The 18,629-nt window shown below is 38.8% G+C and overlaps 1 protein-coding gene and 2 non-coding genes across 7 annotated transcripts in view; all 3 read right to left on the bottom strand.

Annotated features, from left to right (window-relative positions):
- The window catches only part of SSH2 (slingshot protein phosphatase 2), a 246,552-nt gene that overhangs the window by 45,061 nt on the left and 182,862 nt on the right, over positions 1-18,629 (bottom strand). For all 5 annotated transcript variants that reach the window (XM_019980924.2, XM_019980926.2, XM_019980923.2 and 2 more), the window contains 3 exons: positions 15,781-15,884; positions 9,719-9,783; positions 2,703-2,824 (listed from right to left, as the gene is read on the bottom strand). In XM_019980924.2, coding sequence (XP_019836483.2) covers positions 2,703-2,824; positions 9,719-9,783; positions 15,781-15,884 — 291 coding nt within the window. The remainder of the gene's footprint in view (positions 1-2,702; positions 2,825-9,718; positions 9,784-15,780; positions 15,885-18,629) is intronic.
- LOC139177860 (small nucleolar RNA U2-30) lies at positions 7,538-7,608 on the bottom strand. The gene has a single exon (XR_011562325.1). It is a non-coding gene; the product is annotated as a small nucleolar RNA U2-30 (small nucleolar RNA).
- On the bottom strand, positions 7,748-7,827 carry LOC139177861 (small nucleolar RNA U2-19). Its single transcript, XR_011562326.1, has one exon. It is a non-coding gene; the product is annotated as a small nucleolar RNA U2-19 (small nucleolar RNA).

Below are 18,629 nucleotides of genomic sequence, written 5' to 3' on the forward strand. Positions count from 1 at the left end.
TGGGTGCAGAGAAAACCTGTTTTGAAAATGGCTTCTCAAGGTTGAGTGAGTTTTTAGAGTAAGTTTTTTTTTTTTAAGCAAATGCTTAACTAGGTCCTAGCAACAAGTATATGAAGGGTCGATAGCTTAGTGACAAATCGAGAAATTAAGTAACTAAACCAGGTACCAAAGGTTCAAAGGAGTGTGATCCATGGGCTCGTGACTGGACACCAGTTAAACTTTAGACAAGTGACAATGATATGCAGGAACCAAACATCACATTTTCTGCTTGTATTCAGGTTAGAATGTGTTTTTACATTAAGGAGTAGCTTCATCACATGACAGGAAAGAGAGGCCTGAATTAGGCACATCCAGTATTTTTATCTAGTTTATCTTGAGTCACATGAGATTTTCTCCATTAAAATATAGTTACTTCTTTTAATAGATACTCATCTCATTAAAAAATATTCATTGAGTACCTCCATGTACCAGACATTTCAAGGTACTGGTGGAATGAGGAAAAATTAAAACATCATAAAGCTCTTTTATAACTTGAAATATGTATCAAATGCAATCTGAAAACTAAAGCTATACTTTTTATTAAAAAAATTATTACATAAAATATAACACAATACTTAAAGATCTTATAAAGAGGCTAAATAAATTGGCTATAATAGATTTTGAGAATCCTTTGAATGAACATGTCATAAACATTCTGGGTTCCACTCTGGTTTAATACTGTTTTGAAACATTAACTTTTTGTATTCTCAGATACAAAAGGATACAGGTTCCTTAAACAGCAACTGAGACAGAAATGATACTAGATTACCTGAGCAATGGTATTCTGAAGTAGGTAGCATTTTTCTTACTATCTAAGCTCATTCAAACAGAGGGTGTAGGGGAATAATTCATAATATCAAATTTACCAAACCGAATTAAAACTAGTTTCTCTAGCTTTTCTTATCACATTTTGTCTTCCATAAATGAAAATTTTCTTTTGTTGGTCAGATATGATTCAGGCAGGACTATTATCAAAGACAGATGCAGTTTACTGAGGATAAATTACTGGACACTCACATTAATAAGCATTCTTTATGATTTCTGGGGATGTTCAGGACAAAGTGAAAGAGAGATAGCATTGGACACCTGACTTCTCACACTCTGGGTCAGGAGAATCTGCAGTTGTCACCTTCTCTCTCTCGGGCAAGACTCAAACGATGTGTCCACCCAGCTCCAGTTCCTGTTTTATGGGACTTCCAAAAGAGTAGTCAGGGAGAACCAAAGAAAGGAAGTAAGATGGAGAGCAGCACTGTCCACCTGATCTTTCTGTGATGATGGAAATGTTCTGTCCAACACGCAAGCCACAAGCCACATACAGCTAGAGCATGTGAAATGTGGCTAGTTGTGGCAGAGGAACTGAAACTTTAGTTTTATTTAATTTTATTTAAATAGTTACAATGTGATTAGTGGCTATCATCCTAGACAGTACAGATCTAGAAAGAGAAAAACCCAAGGCAGGGGTTTTAAAATACTAATGAATGTAGGCAAGATAAGTATTCTTACAGGATGAATACTTCTTGAAAGATCTGCTGCTTAGCTAACAGAAGAGGTTAAAACCGGGCAGGAGAAAAAGCTTCCTAAATGTGGTTTTCAATCCTGTGTAATTTCAGGGTATTACAATTAAAGGCTGTGAGTGGTATACAAGGTAATGACTCTGGCCCTGTGATCCTGCTGAACCCACAAATCATTTTCAGGCTGACTGCTATGTTCAAGCCCAGGTAAACACTAGTTCAAAAATCTTTCTGGTGACAGTGTGATTTTTTTTCCCTTCCTTCCAACATCAGGACAATGAGAAGAGCTCTCAGTCTTCTTTGTTCTCTGTGGCTAAATTCTCCCAGCCTGGGTCACACCCCTAGCTACTCCACAATTGCACTCTAGTCCTGAACCAGGAAGTCCACGCTTTGAGACATCTGGCAGGATTTCCTGAGGCTTATTATCTACAGTGCAAAGATCTGCTTAGCAGCCACATTCCACAGTCTTCCTAAGATTTCTCCAGAAAAAGTGGGAAGATTAAAAAAAGAAAGCGACAAACCTTCAGGGCACAAAGGAGCCAAGTTCTGTGTGATATCTTTAATCTTAGGATGTAAAGTGCTGCTAAAGTCAAAGGTGAATATTATAAAAGGTTCTGTTTTGAGTTTTAGAAATCATCCTTCCCCCCTCCTTTCTAACTCAGAAGAAGAAAAAAGGAAGTGTGACATCTGACAGAAGCAAGGTGTAAGGCCATGGATGTAAGAGACGGGAATTAAAGTGGGCTCTCTTTAACCCCAGAACCTACTGGTACAAAATCACAAAGGATGTGTGCCCCAGAATCACCAAGTGAGTCATTATGGCTTAAAATAAAGTGGATTGCAAAGAAAAGCCATTTTTTTTTTTCCTCCTTGGAGATAGAACTTTAAACCATTTTCTTTATATCATTACCACCTAAAGATGAGAGGAAGAAGGTAAGGAACAGTGGTAAATCAGGGACACATAACCTAAGACATCAGTAAACAATTCTGTCTCTAAAGACTGTGTGTCTAAGATACTTTTGATGTTCTCTAGTTTTATACAATGAACATTTTAGAGGCAGAACTGCATAAGATGTTCTTGTGATAACTCAAAAGGCAACTGGAGTAGGTTGTTTAAAAAGAGGTTATCTCATCCTCCCATTTGAGGTATCATACCTGTCATTAGAGGAGAAATCCATTCCTAGGACGATGCTTTCTTCAGTGTCTTGTCTACCATTAGTTGAAACCACTACCATATAGCGTGTTCGATTCTGGTAAGTACTTTCTAGTCTTACAGCCTGGAAATTAAGAAATTTACAAGATCAATTTAAGATCATTCAACCCTTTTTATATCACCATTTTATTTTTTTTATTTTTTTTATATCACCATTTTAAAGTAAACTCAGGGAGATAGCAGAGCCATAGTTAGGAGACCTAAATTTAAATTCCAACTCATGTATTAACTATGAAGCCTTCAGTAAGTTATTTGGAAGGGATATAACAGGTATTCCACTGGGTTATAAGAATCATATGAAATAATGCATGTGAAGTACAGTGCTTGGCATATACTAAATGCTCAATAAACATTTGCTGTCAGGATAATTTATAATAGTAACAATTACCCTGGCATGTTCTATTGACCTAAGAGTGGAATGTGATCTGTGACTCACAGATCCAAGTCCCACCAACAATTATAATATGAAGCAAAGTTTAATATCGCAGAGGAGTATGCTCTATTGAACTCTTACAGATTATGCACTATAAGATTTTCTTGTTTCAGATATCAGAAGTTTATATTATTTTTGTCAAAATTATGCTATTTTAAAAGGGCCTTCACAAAATTCAAATATGCACATGGTCTTAGATTACATTAAGAGCTTACTGTCAGCATGATAATGGCCTTGTTGGTTATACCTTTTTCTTAAATATCTGGAGTAAGAGGACATGATGCTCTAGTTTTACTTTAAGATCTTCCAACAGTGGGAAGCAACAAGATATTCTCCAGTAGGTGAATGGATAGATTATGGTACACCCAGATAATGGAACATTCAGTTCAGTTCAGTTACTCAGTTGTGTCCGACTCTTTGCGACCCCATGAATCGCACTGTCCATCACCAACTCCTGGAGTTTACCCAAACTCATGTCCATTGAGTTGGTGATGCCATCCAGCCATCTCATCCTCTGTCGTCCCCTTGTCCTCCTGCCCCCAATCCCTCCCAGCATCAGGGTCTTTTCCAATGAATCAACTCTTCGCATGAGGTGGCCAAAATATTGGAGTTTCAGCCTCAGCATCATTCCTTCCAAAGAACACCCAGGACTGATTTGCTTTAGGATGGACTGGTTGGATCTCCTTGCAGTCCAAGGGACTCGCAAGAATCTTCTCCAACACCACGGTTCAAAAGCATCAATTCTTTGGCGTTCAGCTTTCTTCACAGTCCAACTCTCACATCCATACATGACCACTGGAAAAACCATAGCCTTGACTAGATGGATCTTTGTTGGCAAAGTAATGTCTCTGCTTTTTAATATGCTATCTAGGTTGGTCATAACTTTCCTTCCAAGGAGTAAGCATTACTCAGTGTTAAAAATAAAGGAGCTGTCAAGCCATGAAAAGACATGGAGGAATCTTACATGCACATTACTAAGGGAAAGAAGCCAACAAGAAGAGGCTAGATATCTACTGTATGGTTCCAGCTCTATGACATTCTGGAAAAGGTAAAACTATGGAGTCAGTAAAAAGATCAGTGGTTGCCAGAGGTTAGAGGAGCACTAAGGATTTTTAGGGCAGTGAAATAACTCTGTATGATACTAAAGTGGTGGACTACACGTCACTATATATTTGTCAAAACCTAAAAAATGTACAACACCCAAGGGTGAACTCTTATGTAAACCATGGACTTTGATAATAACGATGTGTCAGTGCAGGTCCATCAAATGTAATCAGCTCTTGTGGGAGACAGTAATAATGGAGAAGGCTATGCATGAGGGGTAATAGAAGGTGTGTGCAAAGTCTCTGCACCTTCTGCTCAATTTTACTGTGAACTTAAAACTGTTCTAAAAAATAAAGTCTACTAAAAAAATTTGCTAAGAGGGTACGTCTTCTGCTAATTGTCGCCATCATCATCATTGTAAGGAGGAGGAAGAAGATGGAAGGAGGGAGGGTTGGAGGGAACTTTTATTTATTTTTGGCCACACTGCACAGCATGTGGGATCTTAGTTTCCCAACCAGGGATTGAACCCATGTCCCCTGCATTGGAAAGCAGATTCTTAACCACTGGACCACCAGGGAAGTCTCTGGAGGAAACAATCAGAGATGATGAATATGTCCATAGCATAGACTGTGGTGATGGTCTCCCAGGCAAAGAAAAAAAAAAAGAGCCATCAAATGACCCACTTAGTAAGGCAGAGGTGAGGCGCTCCTGGCTGTCTTTCTGCCAACTGTGACTCTCCAAGGAAAAGCTACCTGTGAGCACAGACACCAAAGTAGCTACATTAAGCTTGTTTCTGGTAAGAGCTCATACACCAAGAATGTAATTCCCACCATTCTGACTCCATGTAGCAGGTAGAGAGCTGTACTGCTGACTTTTATGTTCCCTGAAATAACAGAACATTTTAAACCAAATTCACCTGTGAGAAGTTAAGAGGTAACTAATATTTAGACCGACAAAGATCTAGTCCCATGGGCTCAGATCGAGTGAGCATTATACACACAGAGTAATGGGCAGTAGCAGATGCATATGAGGAGGACTGGGAGGCAGCGTAGACGCTGAGATTCTAGAAACACTCCACAAAATATTAAATTAACCAAACACCTGGCGCAAGTAAACTAGAATTTCTAATAAACAAGGTCTCAGGTATTATTACATACCTAGATACTATTATATATCTAAACCTGGGCCTGTTTTGGCAAGCCCTAACTGTTCAGTTTCCTGAATATGTATGCTAGAGGCCTTCTATGCTGTCAAAGCTCTGAAGATTTCTGGAAAGGCTCACATGCAGATGGGGACAACTGAACTGTGCTTCTGGTCATTTATTTACAACTTCTACATCTATTAGTGGGGACTGACTAGCTAAGCGGAAGCCAGTACAAGTAAAAACAAACAAACAAACTCCATAAACATTACCTATTATGTAAGTTACCAGGCCAAGTTAGCAAGTTTGTGATATTCAAATAAAACATTAGTTGTGTTTCTTTTACAAGTGAGGTGTGTGTTTGTTTATCTATGTGTCTATTTAAAATATAAAGAGCATTTCAAATGTTTGGCCCTCCCCTGTTTTGTCTAACCATAACAGAAGATCCCAAACCTAATGGGAAAGGTCTCAGTCATCTCACTCTGATTTAGGCTTGAGTTACTAGCTTCCCTAGTGGCTCACTGGTAAAGAATCTGCCTGCCAATGCAGGAGATATGGGTTCAATCCCTGGGCTGGGACTATCTCCTGGAGAACGAAATGGGAACTCATTCCAGTATTCTTGCCTGGGAAATTCTACAGACATAGAAGCCTAGTGGGCTACAGTCCATGGGGTCACAAAAGAGTTGGACGTGACTTAGCGACTAAACAACAACAACTGGCACATCACGGATTCACTCCATTTTCAGCTTCTTAGATGGAAGAATTGCACTTAGAGGTCTTGGGATTTGATCATGGCCCTCTACATGGTACCTACAGCTATTACTAAATTTTTACTAAGCAGAAATGGAGCTTTAATCAGGGAGTCAGGAAGCCATCATGTTAATTTAATACCTATGTCCTAATTAGAAGGATAAGATTAAATTTTTTTTATAATTATAATTTTTTTTGCAAAGCCTCAAGTCAACTTGAGGTCTCAAAATTCCCTGTAAGCTTCAAGATTCTAGATTAAGGAATTAAATTAAAATGTAAGAGCCACAGGATAAAGAAAAACCTAATACCCACCCTGGTTTGAGATCTATTTCACTCCTCTGTTAGAGGGAATTTAACAATATCTAATAATTGAATTCATCAAGCCAATCAGAGAAATATAATTAAAAATAGCATTTTGCAGATAATACTGTAATATTAGAACTGGTCGCAATTCCATTATTTCCTCAGTTTCCAGAACTTCCATGGAATAGATGGCCTGAATAAGACAATGACTCGAATGCATTTGATTAACTGAAGCTCTCATTGAAAAGGATACTACTGAGGTTTACTCTAATTACCCAAATAAAATAGCATTTTGGATTTTAAAAGGTGGCAGCAATAGCAACTGAGAAAAGTACTCTAAGAAAGTCCCTTTACTGCTAAATTTGGAATCCTAATACAAGTTTCAGGAGAACTAGATCCAGCAGTGCTAGGTCTGAGAAGTCATCTCACGACACTTTTTGAGAGATAAGAACCCCACTGTTCTCAAAGCTCATCTATCAAAGAATGTTAAAACTTCCCTCATTTAAATGTTTTATCTGATTACAAGCAGTTCAAGAACTGATACAATAACTTCCTTCCTCAGCATCACCCAAGTTAGGAAATACCCCTCCTGAAGCTTACAGTGCACCTTTAATCTCTTTCCCCCAAGTCTTACACCCCGCCCCTGCATGCCATGTTTACCTGGAGGGAAGCCACATATAAAGTCCCAACGCCTAGACATGCAGCTCACCCAATCCGTCAGAAAGAAAGGTTTCAAAACTATGTAAATACTAATTTCTAGCCAAAAGAACAAAGCAAAGTTAATATCTAAAATTAAAATAGACTTCAGATGTGACACTAATAGACTAAAGAACACTGTCTTCAAAAGAATAGAGCTTGAAGAAGTCTCTGGATTTTATTATTTTTAAAAATCTCTATGAAATTCTTAAAAAACAAAAAAAAAACAACTCTAGGACTTATATCGGTGTAGTCATTAAAAGCAGGTTTATTTACTGACATGGAAAGATACCCACAGGTAAGTGTGATGAAAGCAGGTTATAAAACATTTATATTTTTAGCTTTCTATTCAAAAAAGGGGAAAAAAAGGCATTATCTGACATGACACACTTTTTTTCTTCTTTCATTTCTGAGCTCAGATCAAGTGTAGAAAACTTAACAGTTATAAAGGTCAGTGATAATGCATTTTTTATCACTGCTCAGAACTGAGCAGCCTTTCAAACCTATACTGTCCCTCCCCCAAGTCTCGTCAACCATTGACAAGTCTTCTGTGACCCACTGTCACCTTTATAAGCACACACAACCTAGAGATACGTTTTAAATTACTTGATACTTTTGCTTGTCAGCACTACGGAGATCATGTTTTAGGCAGACTGCAAGGTTTTCTGACACTCAAATGTGGCTGTTTGCACCACTGGCCCAGTTCAGGAAGAGCGGATTGCAGAGCATCAGACACATTGTTGCTGTTCAGTTGCCAAGTCCAGTTCCACTCTCTGTGACCCCATGAACTGCAGCATGCCAAGATTCCCTGTCCTTCACCATCTCCCTGAGTTTGCTCAAACTCATGTCCACTGAGTCAGTGATGCCATCCAACCATCTCATCCTCTGTCACCCCCTTCTCCTCTTGCCCTCAATCTTTCCCAGCATCAGGGTCTTTTATAGTGGATCAGCTCTTCGCATCAGGTGGCCAAAGCATTGGAGCTTCAGTGTTAGCATCAGTCCTTCCACATACTCTTACACATACACTTAAGACTAGAAGGATACTCATCCAAACAGTAAGAATGATTTTCTTGGGGTACAGTGTACAAAGTGCTTTTTTTACTCTGTTCTTTATGCATTTCTGTACTGTCTGATTAAAGACAAAACATTTTCTTTTTGGAAAAAAAATTAATGTACTATATAACAAAACCAAAAAACTCATTTTCTTAAATTCTCCTGCAAATTACTCAAAGACACCTTCTAGTAGTACCTTGCCAGAACCTCAGTTCTAGTTAAAAACATTAGCTAATGTTACTTTAAATGTTAGGAAAGTTCTTAATTTCCTAGTCTATTTTTTTTTTTTTAATTAAATGGGTTTTTGATAATCTGTAAGAGTACTATAAAACCACTGTCTTCATTTTATCAGCTACAGTTTTCCTAAGTACTAAATTTAATGCTTAAGACTGTATTTACAATGCAGAGCTTTCCTGGAGGAAAAATTAGTTTAGTCCTATTTTCAATGCTAAAGCAAAATGTGGGATTTAGTGCCTCTATTTGTTGCTGAATTATTAAAAAAATAAAAGCAGTACTTTCAGTTGACTAGCAAACTTTTAACCTTATGCACAATCCCCAGGATGAGAGTTTCAGCATTTCAAATTTAACTCAAAACAAAGGGCTTTGCTTTGAGTCTACAACTACTTCTTTCAGTTAGAAAAGTGCTAATTTGTCCAAAGTCACACAATGTATTCACTCATTTTCTTGAAGATGACTCACTCAATAATCTGAAACATAATGACTATGTGTTTGCAACAATTCAAAACAACTGCTGTAAAATGGCTTATCACTTGAACTCTGAATTCATTCAAAGGCTTCAGTTACATGTTTTGAATTTATACTTTATAAATGTAAAGCAGCTGAAGCTGCATATTTTAGCAGCAAAGAAAAAAAATTAATTGCCAATTCAGCCTTCCTAACTGCTCCCTTATGCTTTCCCAAGTCTCTTGTGGTTGAAATTATTTTAACATTTAGAGGTGCAATCCCAACTCTGGAATTTTATTAATGAGAAGAAGATAAAGTGAGTGATCGATCTCAGCTTTAGCTCTACCAAAGCTCACAATTTTTGGAAACGATCCACAAATTTCTATTTTTAATACATGCAAGTGACTGTTACGGATTTTAGATGGGTTGTTCTCAAAGTGTGATTCCTGGACCAGCAACATCAGCAATACTTGAAAACTTGCTAAAAACGTAAATATTACTGCCTCCCTCTCCCCAAATCAAACTCTTCAGGTGGAGTCCAGCAAACGGCAGTTTAACAAGCTCTGCAGGTGATTCTGATGTACTCTGAAGTTTGAGCATCACTGCTTCAGAACGTGTGAGTTATGGTCAGTAACTCACAAACTCGTGCTCAGCAAGTCTTGGATCATCAAATTATTTCACATCATTTCAGATTAGCTCACATCCCCGATTACATTCTAAGCTCTTTGCTGATGTCATTCTTCTTTTCTAGTCCACATAGTTCCCAGCACTGTGCTGGGACATAAAAACGACTGTTTAATGTTTGCTATCTTAGCCTTTTGAAGAAGAAAGTTATAATAATACCACTAACTTACCAGCCTGATGTTGTCTTCTGGGCGAAGTAGTATGAACATTGCTTGGAGATGCTGTTGGAGATCACCTGGTGAAATTTACAAAACAAAGGATAATTATTCTCCATTGTAAGGTTGAGAGAGGATTCCTTCTACCCTAATAACTTGTGTAAAAGAAAGTTCTGGTTCACTGAGGGGCTCTAATTAGACAGAGAAACTGAGCGTCTTTATATGAATGGTGGACTGCATCTCCATACATTCACTTTTCAGTTTATACTACACTAAAACGCGCTTTGTGTTGGTCCGAGCTGCACTTGAGGCCAATCACAGTTTGTACTGTGACTGATGCTGATGAGAGTGATGGGCAGAGAAAGCACTGGCTGCGTTTTCAGGGCCACAGAAGGTGGAACTGAGGGAATCTTGAAACCGAGGTGTATGGTATGTAGTGTTAGAATCATCCCTAACTTAAAAAAAGCTAACCATTTTGCCATTCCTATTTTTGTAACTGTAATATTCAGCTGCAAAAATCATAATTAAAAAAATTTTTAGATTCCCCCCGGAATAATGTCAACAGTTAAAAATGATTTCCACATTAGTAGCTGATATTAATGAGACAGTATTCATTAAATAGGCTTCCCAGATGGTGCAAAGGTAAAGAATCGCCTGCCAATGCAGGAGATGCAGGTTCGGTCCTTAGGTTGGGAAGATCCCCTGGAAGACAAAGTGACAACTCACTCCAGTATTCTTGCCTGAAAAGTTCTATGGGCAGAGGAGCCTGGAGGGCTACAGTCCATAAGAGTTGGACATGACTGAGCAACTGAGCACGCACTTATTAAATACATCAAATCTTGGGAATTCCCTGGTGGTCCAGTGGTTAGACTCTGTGTGTTCATTGCTGAGGGCGTGGGTTCAATACTTGGTCAGGAACTAAGATCTTGCAGGCCACATGGCATGGCCAAAAAAAACAAAACAAAACAAAACACAAAAATGCATGTGTGTGTATATAAATACAGCAAATCTCAAGGGATATAAATTCTAGTGAACATATCATTAGGTGCTTTAAAATGGCCAATCGTTATTTCAATCTTCACTAGTTTTTATACGTTCTATAAAACTAAGTTGAAATTTCTTTGTATCAAACTAGTATAGATTTCCTCATATTCCCTACTATACTAGCAAATCTGAAGCTTCGGCTGTGTGTCAGTCACTCAGTCGTGTCCGACTCTTTGCAACCCCATGAACTGCAGCCTGTTGCAGGCTCCTCCATCCATGGAATTCTCCAGGCAAGAATACTGGAGTGGGTAGCCATTCCCTTCTCCAGGCGATCTTCCCGACCCAGGGATCGAACTCGGGTCTCCTGCATTACAGACAGATTCTTTATTGTCTGAACCACCAGGGAAGCTTTGGCCAGTAAGAGATAATCAGATAATATGCTGTCATAAATGAAGACAATGAGAGAACAAAAAAATTTCATTCCTGCCCAACCCTTTTTTGAGAGTCTAAAGTGACTAACGCAGCTGCATGATCACAGATGCCAGTGTAACCTGTTCTCACACTGGTCTTGGAATCTCCATACATACTTTTCCTCTAGGTAACTTCATAGCTGTTAATTATGAGATGAAATACTGATATGTGCAAGAAGTGGAGAGAGATAGGAAGAAAAAAAAGTAGGCTGGCAAACAGTTGTCTGTCCTGTGGTACTTGAGGGATGGGATCTTAGGTTCCCTGACTAGGGATGGAACCCAGACCTTCAGCAGTGAAAACGCAGAATCCTTACCGCTAGACCACCAGGGAATTCCCCTATTTTGTTCTCTTAAAGAATAGGTTTTTTGCCTTTTCCCTCCATTTTACTGTTGGCTTCTTTACTTCTTCTATTGAAGAACCTTTCAACTTTCAAAATTAAAAAGAGTCATTGTGTTTGCCCAGGTTCATTCTGTTATACTTCAAACCCAGAGACAAAATATAAGTCTCATGTGCAAGAGCCAGTGTGGGTTCATAGCAGAAATCCAAGAGAAATGGAAACATGTGTCCACACAAACACGCTATTAGTCCTCAAATGGAAAACACTCAAATGTCTATCAACTGATAGATGGATAAATGTGGTATATATCCATACACTATGATACTATTCTATCATAAAAAGATACATACTATCACATAGATGAGTCTTGAAAGGGGCCATGTCTCAAGTGAAAGGTGCCTGTTTCAAAAGATTGTTTATATGGTTCCCCTTATTTTTTTTTTATGGTTCCCCTTATAAGGAACACCCCTAATAGGCAAATCTAGAGAGACAGGATGCAGATTAGTGGTTGTTCAGGGATAGGAGAGAGCGTGGGGGGACATAGGGAGGGACTGCTAATGGGTACTGGGTTGCTTTTTGGGGGGACGAGAATGTTCTAAAATTAGATTGTGGTGATGGCTGTGTAACTCTGTGAATACACTGAAAAAAAATCCCTGAATGTACACTTTAAATGGGTAAATTGGGTGAATAATATAGTATTTATGTCTCAATAAAGCTGTTAAAAAAAGAAAAGAATGAGAATGGGGAGTCAAAGTGTTAGGTATAAACAGTGAAGAATGCCTACAATTACTAGCTACAATTGAGGTAAGCAGCTCAGGCTTTTTAAAAACTAAGTTTTCCTTTTGTTCTATGAAGACAAATAACCTGAGGAAAGAATTTTCAGGATGGAGAACTTCCAGAAGAGAAAAACGTTTCTGGGCAAATGATCAGTTACTAAGTCATGTCTGACTCTTGCAACCCCAGGGACTACTGTAGCCTGCCAGGCTCCTCTGTCCATGGGGTTTCCTAGGCAAGAATACTGGAGTGAGTTCTCATTTCCTCCTCCAAGGGATGTTCCCGACCCACAGATCGAACCTGCGTCTTCTGCCTCTCCTGAAATGGCAGGTGGGTCCTTTACCACTTGAGCCACCTGGGAAGCCCTTCTGGGCAAAGAGTAGCGGTAAATCCCCACCCCAACTACTACTGGCCCAAAGATCTAGCTGGCTTCTCAGAAGGTTCAACAAAGTTAGGGAGCCCTACCCCTACAAAGGGGCTTCTTCTGCGAGTGGGGCATGTAGAAGCTCAGGTTTGTCAGTGATGAAAAGCACTGCCATGAACAAAGTGGGTGCTTCCTACTAGGAAACCGTCCTTCACAGAGACTAACAGAGGCAACACACTCGAACCATTAATATCCCTTTTCTACATTTTGTTTTCATATATTTCACTGCTGGTAGTGACGTTTTAGACTTGTTTGATTTTATAGACTTTTGGCTGTTTCTCTTTAAAATGTTAGCAGACACTCATTTATGATATTGCCTTTTGATTATAAAAAAGTACTTGGACATTTTTAATGAAGACCAGATAAAATTCTAACTGGTTCGAGAAACATGCAGAAGAAAGTACCATGAGACAGAGGAAGCCCTTGATCTGCTCTCAGTTCTGCAATCATCTTTTCAGTTACTGTAGACTTGGCTAAGGGAACTTCCAGCTCATGCGAAGGTCTGGCTCTATGAGCTGCATTTATACTCACACTGCCTCATCTGTTCTGGTCTGAATCACAAGTAAAGTCCATTCAGTTTGTGTTAAATCTGCTTTTCTTTTTGGTATAGAGAAAGCTCAGTGGACAAGGTCAAGTAGAAACCTGGGTGGCAGCTGAGTGTGGAAGTCTGACCAAAGAAAAAGACCAACCAGGGCCAGGAGCTTTAAAAGCCCCTGACCCCACTTACCATTACATGCCACAGAGCAATTTAACTAACATCTTAGTCAGACAAGCTGGATTTAAGCCAATATTTCATCTTCTTTTTACTGTAAGTGATAAATATCCACAGCAAACAGGAACACAAAGCTCAACTGGGTCTACTTCCTCTGTGCATTCAAGTTTTGGGGGAGTTTTTTTGCGTGCCTCTTTTAAAAATTTTCCATGGCTGGGGTTATGGTAGGAGGATAATACTGTCCAATGAGCTGGATTATAATTCTGAGCTGCTACGCTTTGAACTAGATGAAGCCCCAAACAAGAAGTAGGGCAGCCACTAAAATAGCTGAGATTATCTGGACTGGAGCTAAACTCAACTACTGGCTCAATGGGACCCAGGATTTCTGGTTTTCACCTTTGACCTACACACTCAAGGTTTACAGTCTTCTTTGTTCTTTTCTTACTAATTCTAATTTCCTCCACTCCTCGAGGTAATACGTCATCCAAATGGCCTATTTTGGACAATAAGCAAACATTCTGTGTAGCACTGATTGAGGTTTCTCTGTTGTCCTGAGGACAACCAACTTTTATTTTCCCCCCAAAATGATACAAATTAGACTTGCTATTTAGAAGAGAGGCATAAGGCTGGTTATCTTCCTAAACTATGAATATCCTATACCTGGAGACCTCTCTCCTGAGACAAACTTTCTTCAATTCTTTCTTAACCTCATCACCACAGATGCACCTAACTCTAGAGAAGTCTAAAAAGTAAAAGTAAAGTCAAGTCACTCAGTCGTGTCCGACTCTTTTGCGACCCCATGGACTGTAGCCTACCAGGCTCCTCTGTCCATGGGATTTTCCCAGGCAAGAGTACTGGAGTGGGTTGCCATTTCCTTCTCCAGGGGATCTTCCCAACCCAGGGATTGAACCCGGGTCTCCAGCATTGCAGACAACGCTTTACCGTCTGAGCCACCAGGGAAGCCCCTAGAGAAGTCTAACATATGGAAATATAAATGCATCTTCTACTGTTAGTGGGTATGATATTGTGATTTATAATAAGAAATATATTTCATCTCTGTCCAGTTCGTGGCACAGAGTTTGTAATATTGTTGTAATTTCTTAAATGATGGGAGCCAGGAAGATGTCTTCTGTTATATTAATGACCTGACACTCTAGCAGAGTACCTCGGGATGGCGGCCGGTGGCCAGGGGCAACAACTATGTGATCAGAGGGTTGGAATTTCCTGACCTGGGGAGGGAAGAGGGGCTGAAAGTTGAATGGATTACCAATAGCCAATAATTTAATGATGTCAGTGTAGTGAAGCCAGCACAAAAACTCAAGAGGGCAGGTTTCAGAGTGCTGCTATATTGAGGAACATGTGACGACTGGGGAGTGTGTACACTCAGAGGGTATAGAAGCCCACTGCCCCTTCCCAAATATCTTGCCTTACACATCTCTTCCATCTGGCTGTTCTGAGTTATGTCCTTTTATAATAAGCCAGCCATCCAGCAAGTAAAATGTTTCTCTGAGTTCTATGAGCTGCTCTAGCAAATTACACAATCCCAAGGAAGGGGTCACTGGAACATTCAATCTATGACAAGTTGGACTGATGACTGGCATCTGAAATGTGGGATAGGGAGGGGCGGCCTTATACAATAGAGCCCTTAACCTGTGGAATCTGACACTACCTCCAGGTAGACAGTGTCAAAAATGAGTTGAATTGCCGGATACCCAGTTAGCGTCTGAGAACTGTTTGGAGGTGTGGGGAAAAAAGCCTCATATTGTTATTAGGTGAAGAATATTAGCAGGTTATTTCAAAATCAGAGCATTATACATTTATTTGATGACTGCCTGTTTCTCTATGTCTTCTGAATTACATTTTCAGTCTTTTTAATGTGAACACAATCAAGACATAGACTCTGATATTTAAATATGTGATATAATAACTTTTGTTATCACAATAGTGACACTGAATTTACTTTAAGTTAGTAATATACCATATTAATCTTGTGACTCCCTAGACAGCAGACCAAAACAAATACTATCTTTGGTCAGTTGATACTGCATAGGATTTGAGGAAACATCTGAACATCTTTTAGCTGATTACCAAAACCTTACTCGAGAAATCACATTAATACGTCCTTAATGTCTTTTTTGTACCTTATTATTTTTCCAACAAAAATTTATTGAACATCTACTTCATGTATAAGGTATTCTGCTACGTGCCAGAAAAATGGTCTATGAGCATGAAAGAAAAGTGATTACAGCATAGTACAATGCTTTCTTTCACTATTACAGAACTGCTGGAGAAATGACAATGGAGGTAATCAGTCTTCTAAGACAAAACAAAAGGCAAAGAAACCAAGAAAAGGAGTGGCATATGTGGAGCTTTACCTGCATGCTTGTTGCGTCTGTGGCTGACTCTTGGTGTGGATGAGCCATTTCCCCGGGGTAGAAAAAGGGCAGCACCTTTGACAGTTAGAAAGCTCTCGCTGATGCTGCAAGGAAAAAAGTACAAATAAATAAGTAAATAAGTACTTTAAGGAAGAAAAACTGAAGAGTAAGATAAAGACTGACTTTGGGATTATTTTCTCTTTCCTCTTCTAAAGTTCCAACCTCATGGGACGAAGTAAAAATAAAATCAAGAGACTCTGATAAACAACAAGGTACTACTGTCTGGCCCAGGGAACTATATTCAATATCCTGTAACAAACCGCAATGGAAAAGAACATGTATACATATGTATGAATCACTTTGTTGTACACCAGAAACTAATATGACATTGTAGATCAACTCTGCTTCAATTTAAAAAAAGGAAAAAAGAGAAACTCTGGTTACTCACAGTCTTGTCTACTACAGACAATTCTTCTGGAACAAAATTCACACTATTCTGCGTACATTACATAGTAGCAGTTAAGTGGGTAGGTTCTAGAAACAAGGGTAAAGGGTCTGGAACCAGACTGCCTGGGTTTGAATCCTAACTCTGCTACTTCTTACCTGAGTGAGTTTAGGGGGCCTAAGTTTCTCTATCTATAAAAGAGAGATTCATAAACGAATTGAGCTTCTTGTGAGAAGTCAGTAAGAATAAGAAACTTCTTGGACTGGCGCCCTTAATAGATATTAGTTTAACAACTCATAGATCTATGGTTGTCAATAATGGTGTTTCAACAGTGTTTTAATCAGACGTGAAATGTGTTATAATACTTAGCTACTAACAATAGATATAAGTTTGCAAAAAAAGATTTATATTTAAAATACACACATATAGCAGTAAAGTGTTACTCAGAATTTTACTTTCATAAACTTGCATTTCCATGGCATTAAAAAGGCACAGTGCACAGGAAGTATGTTCACCTCACAGAGTGTGCCTTGGGTAGTGATATGATCCTTCACGTGAATGATAGCTCAACAGAGACAGAAAATTACCGCTTAGAGGCTATTCAAAGCACAATTACTAGTGGATATCCACAAAAAAACCAAAATTGTATCCGCATTATTTCATATCAACAATGTTATCTACAGAATTCAAAAAGGATAGAACTTATAAACCATTAATGGTAAAGTTTAGAAACACATAATGAAGGATTCCAAGACTGTTTTGAGTACTCCAGTCAGGGTTAGTTAATGTATTGTAAATTACACTGCTCTGCCTGTTCGACATTTCTGCTTGGAAATCTAATTGGCATTTCAAATTTATACTGCCAAAACTAATCTCTTGAATTCCCTGCCCACATCCACCCAAGTTGTTTAGGACAAACATATAACAGTTATTCTTGGCTTCTCTGTGTCTGACAATATATATCTAACCCATCAGCAAGACCTATGAGACTTGAATTTGTCCATATATCTCCATCACCACCCTGACAATGGTCCAGGGCACCACTGTTTTTCACTTAGACTGCTGTTTGAAATGTTTTCTTTTAAGGGTTTTATTACAGAAAATTTCAAATCGATTCAAAAGTACAGGTAATAATATATGAGCCCCTATGTTCTCATACATTCCAGTTCCCATTCATGGCAGTCTTGTTTCTTCTATACCTCTGCCTCTTCGTCCTGACCCTGAAGTGAAACTAACCACAGACATTATATCAGCAAAAAGCCTCTAAACTGGTCTGTCTGCAACTATTTCTGTACCACCACGATCCACTTACCAAAGAGCAACCAGAGTGCTTTAAAAATAAAATATATACATATATATCATATAATATCACCTCCCTGCTTAAAACCCTCCAACAGCTTCCCTTTGTATGTATAAATAAAACCCAAAGTCCTTAGCTGGGACTTCTAGGCCCTGTGACAGCTGATAAGGAGTTACTTCCCTGGTCTTATACCATCGCCCTTTTTCTTTACTATGATCTGGATGCACTAGTTTTCCTTCTGTTTTGTACTTCAGGCCCTTCTGGGGGCCTTTGTGCTTTTTGTTTTCTACTTGGGACGCTATTCTCCTGGCCTGTCACCCTCTACGTCACAGCTCCATATCATCACCTCCCCCCATTCCAGCATACTCTATCCTGTTGTTCTCTTTTGTTTTCTTTCAGGATATTTATCATAAACTAAAATTATATGTATTCATTTATACATTTGATTGTGGTCAGCTCCCTATAATAGAATATAAACTCTATGAAGAGCAAGACTTTTATTTTGCTCAGCACTGTATCTTCAACACTGGAAACAGTGCCAAGCACGTATCAGGTACTCGATAGATATCTGATGAATAAATGAATTCATTCCAGGGTTCTCCCCCTCCTCCCCACCCACACATAGTTTTTTCTGACCCATCACTGCAACAGGAATTGTAATTTAGGACAATAAAATAGAAATTCTGTAATCTCACAGGTTAAGAAAATTATAGAATTAAAAATATGTGGCGTATTACTGGACTGTAAAATACAAATGTTTGACAAGAAACTAACTGGCACATGAAATTAAATCATCTTTATAATGTCAGTTCTTGACTTCATTTTATCTTTGAATCATGTGGTGTGAAGCTGATAAACCTCTGAGGTAACTTGCCAAACAGATTCAAATTTGTCTTCTAAAAACAAAGACTCTACAGAGCCACTTTAAAATTCTGCATGCTGGCTGGGAGGGGCTGCCTTTGTTTTGTTTTCATCTTTAAATAAAGCATTGCACTCTTGTGGTCTGTTGCACAAGTTTTGTCTCTTGTTACATTCGTGGTGTGCACATGTCACCCTGCTGCGGGTCACTCTGTTTCACTCACATTACGGGAACAACCTAAAACA

Source organism: Bos indicus, chromosome 19 (assembly GCF_029378745.1).
Source record: "Bos indicus isolate NIAB-ARS_2022 breed Sahiwal x Tharparkar chromosome 19, NIAB-ARS_B.indTharparkar_mat_pri_1.0, whole genome shotgun sequence".
NCBI classification, from domain to species: Eukaryota; Metazoa; Chordata; class Mammalia; order Artiodactyla; family Bovidae; genus Bos; species Bos indicus.